This window comes from Peromyscus eremicus, chromosome 2, assembly GCF_949786415.1.
Source record: "Peromyscus eremicus chromosome 2, PerEre_H2_v1, whole genome shotgun sequence".
Lineage (NCBI taxonomy): Eukaryota > Metazoa > Chordata > Mammalia > Rodentia > Cricetidae > Peromyscus > Peromyscus eremicus.
The window spans coordinates 138,334,832-138,346,095 of NC_081417.1; the positions used below are offsets into that span (position 1 = coordinate 138,334,832).

At 40.6% G+C, this 11,264-nt stretch overlaps 1 protein-coding gene across 3 annotated transcripts in view; it reads left to right on the forward strand.

The window, feature by feature from the left end:
* Positions 1-10,259, forward strand: part of Zmym6 (zinc finger MYM-type containing 6) — a 47,585-nt gene extending 37,326 nt beyond the window's left edge. For all 3 annotated transcript variants that reach the window (XM_059254986.1, XM_059254987.1, XM_059254988.1), the window contains 2 exons: positions 5,442-5,586; positions 8,315-10,259. In XM_059254986.1, the coding sequence (XP_059110969.1) occupies positions 5,442-5,586; positions 8,315-10,143 (1,974 nt within the window). In that variant the 3' untranslated portion in view covers positions 10,144-10,259. The remainder of the gene's footprint in view (positions 1-5,441; positions 5,587-8,314) is intronic.
* The last annotated feature ends 1,005 nt before the right edge of the window (positions 10,260-11,264 follow it).

Genomic DNA, 11,264 nt, shown 5'->3' on the forward strand with positions numbered 1-11,264 from the left:
AAACTACTTGCCTAGCTTAGAAAAACGATAGCCAGGCAAGTATAACAGAGTAAGTGGAGAAAACCATGGCAATTCCAGCCTGGATTGTTTTTGATGAAATGAAAGGAGGTAGAACATCAGAGTGGTTCAGTGGGTAAAGGCGCTTGCTGTACACACTTGGCCGTCAGTTTGATCCTCAGAACCCATGCAAAGGTGCAAGGAGAGAACTAGCTCCACAGAGTTGTCTTCTGGTCTTCCCTTGTGCATGGTGGTACTCACATGTCTCCACATCATATAAACAAACAAAGATAATAATAATAAATAAAATACATTTTAGAAGACTGGAGGTGACAGTGAGGCAGAAGTTTTACCGTCTTAGTGATCTTTCTGGATTTAAAGCCCATTGAGGTTTTAATGTATAAATGAGCAGGCAGGCTGTACCTGTTGTCACATTTGACCATACTATGTCAGCAATTACTTCTTGTTTGTTTGTTTGTTTTTGTTTTTTGAGAGAGGGTTTCTCTGTAGCAGCTCTGGCTGTCCTGGAACTCGCTCTGTAGACCAGACTGGCCTTAAACTCAGATCTGCCTGCCTCTGGGATTATGTGCCACCATGCCCAGCAGCAATTATTATTTTTGAAGTTAATGATCCAAATATGGGTTGCTGTTCCATAGTGAAAAAGCAAAAGATGGGAAATATATCTGTATATCAGAGATCCTTAGTCGGTGATTCAGAGCATGTTCAGGTCATTCTTTAGCAGAAGTCTTGCCTGGAGTCACTATTGTAGAAAGGTAGCTTGTCCAGTTTAGTCCTCCTGACTCTCCCAGTATTTATCATGTTGGAAGATGATACTGTCTGATTATTTTCAGACAGTATACTCATGAATGATAGTCACTAAATTAACTTGTATACATTTATATATGTTATATACTAAATCATTTTAAATTATGTGATTAATCACTTGTACCATTAATAATTATGTCACTAAATGTACTTGTACAAGTAAGATGTTAGTGTATAAAATGAATAAGTATTGCTAACATGTATTTATAAAAATGTCCTATATAATTTCTAACAATTTGTAGTACTGGTTACAAATTTGTGTACTCTGAGAATTCATCCTTCTACTTTATGTATGTGGGACAATTAGTCTTGAATTATGCTAGTTTTGAATTATTCAGGTTTTTAGGAATATATGCCTCATTTAATACAGTTGCCCTATATATGTTTTCCCTATGTGGAATATTTCTGTAATTCACCTGTCATTTAAACTGTGTTACGGAGGGCGGGGTGTGTGTGTGCTGGAGAGATGGCTCAGCAGTTAAGAGTAGCACTTGGGCTACTCCAGTCCCAGGGCATCCCGTTCCCTGTTCTGGTCTCCATGGATACCACACATGCATATGGTGCACAGACATACATTCGGGTAAAATGCTCATACACAAATAATAATAAATAATAATAATATACAACACTGAATGCTGTTTGGAAAAGACAATTAACAGAAATGAATTTAGAATCACTGTTTAATTAGATTGGCCAAGATAAAAATGAAGGACAATGAAGGCATTCTCACATGTTGCTGATAGGAGTATGAATGGGTAAAATTATTTCAGAGGATTTCAGTAGAAACTGAAGTTTTAAAATGCAGAGCCCGATGTGATTTGTAATTGGTTTGCATTGTTTGTAATAGCAGAAGCTTGAAACTCAATTTTTTCATCAGTGGCTGGGGCCATAGATCACTCTTGCGTTATATGAGTTGCCAAAACATACTCCTACACAAGCAGTGTCTGAAATGTGCCCCTTCCCATTCCCACATCTGTTTACATAGCCTCACTAGTAGTAGAGTGCCCTGCACAAGCATACAGAGGCCTTGGTTACGGGTAAGTATGGTATATTCATGTAATGGAATACTATGCCTGTGTTAAAAAGAACAGGGCCTGTATGTACAGGCTTCTGGAAAGACGGTGGCATGGACACTCCCATTTGTGCTGTAATACACATCTGTATCTGTTTGTCCACACATAGAGAATATCCTGGAAAGGCCACCAGTAAGTCGGTGATTCCCTCTAAGAAAAACTGATTGGGGAAGAATTGTAACGGGCAATTATTTCCAGTTGTCCACTATTTGAGCCTTTGAGTTTCCTGGCACATTCATTTGAAAATATACATGGAGTTTTTGAGATAGGGTAGCCTTCACTATATAGTTCAGGCTGCACTTGAATTTGGGATTATGCTTCTGTCTCAGCCTCCTGAATGCTGGGATTATGGATATGTATCACTTTGTCTAGACAAAAATGTGGAGGTGATGGTGGTGGTATTTGAGACAGGCACCTCACTGTGTAGCCTTGGCTGTCCTGGAAGGCACTTTGGAAACCAGGTTGGCCTTGAACTCATAGAGTTCAACCTTAACCTCCTTAGTGCTAGAATTAAAGACAAGTGCACTATGACTGATGACTGATTTTTTTTTTTATAAGAAAATGGTAGAAGTTATGATGGACTATTCATAGGCAAGGGAATATAAATAATGTTTCATGTGAAAAATAACCCTCTACAGTAGGCTAAGTAGTGACTTGAGAAATAGCCTCAAGTAAAATGATCTGTTGACTAGGTATTAGAAAATGAGCTCACATATATTGCTTATAGTCACACAATTAGATACAACTTTTTCAAGAGCATTATGCCAGTGCCATCAGAATTTAAATCACATGCTTGTGAATCGACAGTAGCACTCAGACTTTTATTCCATAGATACACTAGCACGTGTAGGATGAATTTATGTGTAAGGACAGGAGTCATGGCATTGTTTGTAGTGGCACAAGGTTTATATTGTTTATAAGAACAACTCTTGTAGTTACTGCTGGCTCATTTAGTAATAGAATACTACCTGAGGGGCTGGGCAGCTCCATACAAAGTCATGTAAATATGCCTCCAAGGTAGCTTGCTAACTAAGAGTAGGGTCCTGAAGCTCGCCATATGCTGCCGTTTGTAGTCAGATGCCACTGTTCTATCAGAAGCTGGGAGCAGTGGTTATTTTCAGAGTTGAGTCTGGGTAGAGGCCAGTCAGCCACGTACACACTTATTTCCCTTTAATTTTTCACTTAAATGCACGTATGTGTGAGTCAGAGGACAACTCTGGGGTGGGGTGGGGTGGGGTGGGGTGGGGAGGGGAGTCTGTTCTTTCCTTGTACCATAGAGATCTCGGGTCAAACTGGGGATTGAACTCAAGTAGTCAGGCTGGATGAAAGAGCCTTAATAGCTGAGCCATTTCATCCAACCAGGCTTGCTCTTTTGAGTAATTCAGAAAATCAGGTGTTGCTCATCTCACATTACCCTTTCTCCAAGCAGTCACTCTCGGACCCCTAACCCTGCCTTTCCTCAACAGCTCTTTTCACTATTCAGATTTCTAAGTTGGTTATATGATTATTTTACTTGGTTTTTGTTGTTGTTGTTTGTTTTTGTTTTCAAGACAGGGTTTCTCTGTATATCCCTGGCTGTCCTGGAACTCACTCTGTTGGCCAGGCTGGCCTCTAACTCAGAGATCCGCCTGGCTCTGCCTCTCAAGTGCTGAGATTAAAGGCTGTGCTACCACCTGGCTACTTGTTTGGTTTTTATGTCTCCTTCTCTGATCAGGATTTTTGTTTGTTTTTTTCTGTTGTATCCCCAGGACTTAGACAGTGCTTGGCTTATGGTAAACATTTAGTAGATGTTTTCTGAATGAAATAAGTGTGTTTTAAATAAAACGCCCCACTCTGTTTTCTTTTCACTTTGTTTTATGGAGATCTGATATTTGTTTACAAAGTTTATTTTTTCTTTTAATTTCCAGGTAGTCAAATGTGTGTGTATGTGTGTGTGTGTGTGTGTGTGTGTGTGTGTGTGTATGTGTATGTGTGTGTGTATATATACATTTTTTTTTTTTTTTGCTTTTTACATTACTCTTAAGAATATTTCCTTTCAGCTCTGGTCATTTGAAATTCTCCAGGCTCTTTTTTTTTTTTTTTTTTTTTTTTGAGACAGAGTTTCTCTGTGTAGATTTGGCTGTCTTGGATCTCACTCTGTAGATCAGGCTGGCCTCGAACTCAAGAGATCTGCCTGCCTCTGCCTTCTGAGTGCTGGGATTAAAGGCTTCTGCCACCACCTGGCTCAGTTGAGATCTTTAATCAATAGAGATTATATATTATTTTGTGGAGTCTACAATTGGATCCATTTTTTTTGAATAATTAACCGTATCAGCAACTGTTTGTTCTTTATTTGGCTATTTTGCTCATATTTTAGGCAGAATAATTTGTGTGTGTGTGTGTGCTTGTGTGCACACATATGTGTGACTAGCAATGGAACCAAGGGCCTTACCCATGCTAGACATATCCATCTTCCAGAATATTATTTAAAAAAAAACAATAAATGGAATCAATGCTGATTAGGTTATCTTAGTTACTTTTCAGTTGCTGTGACAAAAAACACCGTTGTTGTTGTTGTTGTTTCTTGGCTCTTTTAGGGCCCACTACCCAGCTCCCAAATAGATCACACACAGAGGCTTATTCTTACTTATAAATGCCCAGCCTTAGCTTGGCTTGTTTCTTGCCAGCTTTCCTTATCTTAAATTATCCCGTCTATCTTTTGCGTCTGGGCTTTTCCCATTCTCTAACTTCTGTAAATCTTACTCTTACTCTGTGGCTGGCTGTATAGTTGGGTGGCTGGCCCCTGATGTCCTCCTCATTCTCTCACTCCTCAATCTCTCCTCCCAGATTTCTCCTTCTATATATTTTCTCTGCCTGCCAGCCCTGCCTATCCTTTCTCCTGACTCGCTATTGGCAGTTCAGTTTTTTATTAGACCATCAGATGTTTTAGACAGGCACAGTAACACAGTTTCACAGAGTTAAACAAATGCAACATAAACAAAAATAACGCATCTTAAAACAATATTCTACAACACACCATGGCCAAGACAACTTATAAAATAAAGTATCTAATTTGGGGTTACAGTTTCAGAGGGCAAGAATTCATGATGATGGAGCAAAAGTGTGACATTAGGAACAGCTGAGAATCCACATCTTGATGGTTTCAGAGGTTTAGTCCATTATCTTCATGCATTGACATGGTGGTGTGTAGGCAGACATGGTGCTGGAGATGAATCTGAGATGCCTGCCTCTTTACTTGCAGGCAACAGGAAGTGGTCTGAAACACTGGGCATGGCTTGAGCATATATGAGACCTCAAAGCCTGCCTCCACAGTGACACACTTCCTCTAACAAGGCCACACCTACTCCAACAAAGCCACACCTAATAGTGCCACTCCCTGTGGGGGCCATTTTCTTTCAAACCATCACAGTGGTTTTGTTATTTTCTCCCTCAGACTGCTGTTTGTAACTGCTCTTACATAGGATAACCCTGCTTTTTATCTGGTAGCAGTATGGTTGTTGGAAAGTTATTAAAAATACTCTGGCCTGTGGATTTGTTTCTAACTAGGGAAGTACACTGGCAGCTGCTGAGAGACTCCAGTCTTTGCAGCCTCCCACACTTCAGAAGAACAAAGGCATATTGTGCAGGCCAGCAACTCAGACCAAGGCCACCTCTTGCAGACCTCATACCCACCATGTTGCATGCCAGACAGGTAAGTGTCCTGGCACCTTGTATAAGGTTTGTTTTCTGATTTGTTTTTTTATAAAAAGGTAAAGACAGTAAGTAATTCTTGAGTGTGAAATGGTACATACTTCACATCCATATGCACACAAAGTATCGTGTGTAGAGTTAAACATTTCACAAGTGTGCATTGCTCTTTCAAATGTACAGATAAGCCATTATAATTACTGACATACATATTTGCTTAAAAGAATTCGTGAATAAGCCTTAGTTCTTTTTTCTTTCTTTTTTAAACTCTGCATTTAATTATTTAATTGTCAGTTATTGAGAGAACAGATAATAGTTCTGAGGTGTCGGTGATAGAAAATTGTGGGAATTCCTACATGGAAAAGTGTAAGAACATTGCTCCAGTCAATAGCAGTGCTTTACTCCCGTACTCCTTACACTTTCAGTGGTTTTAGTAGCCAGCTCCACCCAAAGGGGTGTGTGTGTGTGTGTTGCTGATGTGTCAAATTCAGAGATTTCCTTTTTATCACAGCTATAATTCCAGTCTCTTTCTTTCTTTCTTTCTTTTTTTTTTTTTTTTTTTTTTGGTTTTTCGAGACAGGGTTTCTCTGTGTAGCTTTGCGCCTGTCCTGGAACTCACTCTGTAGACCAGGCTGGCCTCGAACTCACAGAGATCCGCCTGCCTCCGCCTCCCAAGTGCTAGGATTAAAGGCGTGTGCTACCACTGCCCAGCTCTTTCATTTTTAATAATAACTATTTCATAGACTAACTGAAGGGGACTTCCGAACAGCAGGGCTTCATCACAGACCCTGGATTAGGCACAAACCACACCCAGATACCTGTTTTCACAGAGAGATCTTTTATTAAGCAGGGAAGAAAAGTTTAAGTGTCTGCTTTCTGACTCTGGCAGAAAACCAGCAGCAAATGACCTTATAGGTATAATTTTTAAGAGGAGAAGAAGGGGAGGCCTGTGTTAGAATGGGCTAGGATGCGGTGATAGAGGAGATAGAAATGAGGGAGAAGGGGAAAGGAACAAGGGAGAGGGGGAAGGGGTATTTGTCCCCGGAGAGGACAAAGGACGGCCTCTGAATAGAGAGGAGACTTGTCGTGTCCCATAGGTAAATGGCAGTTTATAGAGGGAAAATAGGAAACTCCGTGTTAGGATGAGCTGTTTAATTTTGATTGGGCATGTTAATTAGGTGAGCCAAAGGGGGCTTTTGATTGCTGGACTCAATACTTTGATAGCTGGACCTTGGTAGTCAGACTCCGGAGGAAGTGGTAAAATAAGGGAATGGACCTTGGTGGCTAGCTTTAGAAATATAATCTAAAGGTTTTTAGCAAGGCAGAGAGAATGGGGGAGAAGAACAAAGCCTGCCAGAGCCGTGCTCGTCACACTCAAGCTGGCCAGCGTCCCCTCACTAACCTCTATGTAAAATGCCTAGTCTGGAGCTGGGTGTCATGGTGAGCTGTAGTCCCAGCCATTTGGGAGACTGAGACAGGAAATCTTGAATTCAAGACCAGCTTGGGCTGCATACCAAAAGCCTGTCTCTAAATAAATAGATAAAGCTTACTCTGGTAAAAGTAATCATGGATATTTTACATAGGGTGCCTTTCCTTTGGTAGGAGTCAAAGGGAATTCTTTAGGGAATTTGATTATTTTATATTCTGTTTAAAATGATATTCTTACTTGTATACATGAACTTCTGTACACCTTCACATATAAAAAGTAGTAAAGGATCTGTGATCTGTGGACATCTGGTATATGAGTGTTTAAATTTTTTTAAATTTCTGAATTAAGTATTGGACCACTTTCTATATACTGTTGTAAATTGCTTTATCACTTGACATTGTATTGAAAACATTTTACATTGATAAAAGTGTAAATATACACTGAGATTCTTTCTTCTTTGTCTGTCTCTCCCCTCCCTCACTGTGTTGGTTCGTTTGTTGTTGAGATGGGTGTCTCATGTGGTATCACAGACTGACCTCAGACTGGCCATGTAGCTGAGGATGACCTTAAGCTCCTGATTCTCCTGCCTCCAGCTCCTAAGTGCTGGATTATAGGAGTGTGCTACCATTCCTAGCCATACACTGGGATTCTTTTTTATTTTATTTTTTGTGTGCTTGTGTACACACACATGGGAACATGTCACAGTGATTATGTGGTGTTAGAGAACAACTTGGTGGAATCTGTTACATCCGTCCACCTTGTCAAGTTTGGTGGCAAGTATCTTTGCTTGCTGAGCCTTCTCACTGACCCCTACATTACGATTCTTAAAAGAGCCAGGTGGTGGTAGCGCATGCCTTTAATCCTATCACTCAGGAGGCAGAGGTAGGCGAATCTCTGTGAGTTCAAGGCCTGCCTGGTCTATAGAGCAAATTCCAGGACAGCCAAGCCTGCACAGAGAAACTGTCTCAACCCCCCCCCCCAACAAAGGACATAGATGGTAGTGTACATAGCACAATCAAACTCGTAAGATTGGCCTTTAGATTTTATATGTGGCATATTGGTTTGTATTGGTGCTAAGGATTGGATCCAGGGTGTCATACATCCCAGGTAATGTGTATGTGCCATACACACCACTGAGCTGTTCTCTAGCCCCTGAATATTCTTTTCAAAATTTATAGGCAGCATTGAGTCAAGTTAATGTTAATCAATCATGGTAATGGATCTTGTCCAGTTTTTCATAATACAGTTGTTCATATCATATTGTACATGTTCATATCATCAATGATTCAAATATTTCCTTCAGATTTACCTCTGCCAAATGGAAACAATGAAGAACCTGATTCTCCACCTGCAAAGAAAAAAAGAATGGGCTTTTTCCAGACTTATGATGCAGAATATATAAAATTTGGTTTTATTATCTGTTCTGGATCAAAGGAAAGTTCACCAAGAGCACAGTGTGTCATTTGTGGAGAGATCTTACCTAAAGAAAGTGTGATGCCAGTAAGTCTCTCTAACCACTTGAAGGCAAAGCATTCTGAGTTAGAGAACAAGCCAATAGACTTTTTTGAGGAAAAATCACTTGAAATGGGATGTCAAAACAGTTCTTTAAAAAAGTGTTTACTAGTTGAAGAGTCACTTGTGAAAGCTTCTTATTTAATTGCTTTCCAAATTGCTGCCAGGAAGAAGCCGTTCTCAATTGCTGAAGAATTAATTAAACCGTATTTAGTAGAAATGTGTTCAGAAGTTTTGGGTTCAAGTGCTGGGGACAAAATGAAAAGCATCCCTCTTTCTGCTAACACAATTGGGTGCAGGATTAACAGACTGTCTGCAGACATTGAAGACCAGCTGATTCAGAAGATCAGAGACTCCAAGTGGTTTGCCCTTCAGATAGACGAGTCATCAGAGGTCTCAGATGTCACCCTTCTCCTGTGCTGTGTCCGCTTCATCGACTACGACTGTGGTGATGTGAAGGAAGAGTTACTGTTTTGTACTGAGATGTCTTCTCTGGGCACAGACCTTGAAGTGTTTGAACTAATAAATAAATATATTGATAGTAGATCTCTGAATTGGAACCATTGTGTTGGTCTCTGTACTGATGGGGCCACAAGCATGACTGGTAGATGGTCTCGTTTAAAGTCAAAAATTCAAGAAATTGCCAAGAGTACAGTGACATTCACACATTGTTTTATTCACCGTGAGCACTTAGCAGCTGAAAAACTATCTCCATGCTTACATGAAATTCTTTTGCAGTCAGCACAGATTTTAAACTTTGTAAAGAACAGTGCCTCAGATTCACAAATGTTGACAGTTTTGTGTGAAGAGATGGGATCGGAGCATGTGAATTTACCACTTAATGCTGAAGTTCATTGGCTGTCGAGAGGGAGAATTTTAACAAGATTATTTGAACTGAGACATGAAATTGAAATACTTTTAAATCAAAAGCACTCAGATTTGGCCAGGTATTTCCATGATAAGGAATGGGTTGCAAAGCTAGCCTATTTAGCAGATATGTTTTCACTTATAAATAAATTAAATTCTGGTCTCCAAGGGACCATGGCTACTCTTTTCAATTTGTATAATAAAGTTGATATATTTAAGAAGAAGCTAAAAACATGGTTGAAGCGCACACAAGAGAATGATTATGATATGTTCCCTTTATTTTCTGAGTTCTTAGACTCATCAGATGTAAGTGTGAGAAGCATCACTAGCATTATTGTTGAGCACCTAGAAGGACTTTGTCAGATTTTCCATGACTGTTACCCACCAGAAGAGGACTTGCGTTCGGGAAATCTGTGGCTCATTGATCCCTTTGCCAGTCACCAGAATAACAACCTCACTGACTCTGAAGAAGAAAAACTAGCAGCGTTGTCTTCAAATACGAGCTTACAGTCAGCTTACAGATCAATGACTGTAACTCAGTTTTGGGTAAGCGCAAAGACAAGTCACCCAGAACTCCATGAAAAGGCAGTGAAGCTCTTGTTGCCCTTTTCCACCGTCTGTTTGTGGGATGCCACCTTTTCAGCCTTGTCTGCATCGAAACAAAGGAACCTGCTGGGTTTTGGTCCTGCCCTAAGACTTGCAGTCACATCATTAATTCCAAGGATAGAAAAATTAGTAAAGGAGAAAGAGTAGTATCCATATTGCTTATTGTCAGAGTCTTTAATTTTGTGTTAAATTTTGTATAAGTATCCTAAAATACATTTGCTAATGTATTTGTATTTTCAGTGATTAAATGTTTTAATAATTTTTCCTTTGTTGTAGAGGGATTTAAGAATTATGGAACTTAAACATAATTATGTATAATTTTAATAACATAAGGGAGAAAATTTAGCCTTTATATTGGTGATTGCTGTTGGAGTTTCAGAGGAAACGTCTTGTTTAGAGAGTTTCCCAAGAGACCAGGCCAACCCACTTGTCCCAGTACATAAGTGAGAGGTAAACATTGGTGAAGGGCAGAGAAAGATTGGGTTGGCAGAACCAGGTTGAGAAGTACAGGTTATGATTCAGGGATCCTACCTCAGCACTTGGTTTTGTTACGTGCTTTGAGACAGCGTCTCTCTCCATAGCCCTGGCTGTCCTGGAACTCATTATGTAGACCATGCTGGCCTCAAACTCAGATCCCACTGCCTCTGTCCACCCACTCCCACCCCCCAGTGCTGGGATTAAAGGTGTTCACCACAATGCCGGGCTCCCACCTTAGTCTTGAAGGGGCTAATGTGGACTTTGAGCTATCATAGGAAAAGGAAACAGTGGAGGGCTGGGATGTGCCTGACAGGGTCTTCTTGGTGAGGCTAGTAATCTTACTGGAGAAGTTCCCACTGTCCTCACTTTGGGGGAGCAGTCTGGTCTCTGTGAGATGACTGCTCCAGGGTACAGCCCCACCATAATGGCAGTTGCCCTCATTTGAAGTTGGCCTGCCCTGCCGGGCTCCTTGTTGCTTGGGGCTAGTTTGGGTCCTTCACTGTACATTATGTTTGTGGGTCAGTTCTGCCTTTCCCAGAATTCAAGGTAATTCCAGGAGAAAGTGACTCAGGTAAAAAGTGGCCAAACAGAGCCAAAGGGGGACAAAACAGAGTTAAGTTAGGACAGCAACCAGTGCTCTCCTTTACGACCAAGTACGCAGGTGCCAAAGGCCACATCACATCATGGCACAGCTTCACGGTTGAGTTTGCATTTAAACAAATGTGAGAAGGTTTAGCCAGCCAAGTCAGCAGCCCTCAGAAAGTTATGTATAGATGGCAAGCAGAGCCAAG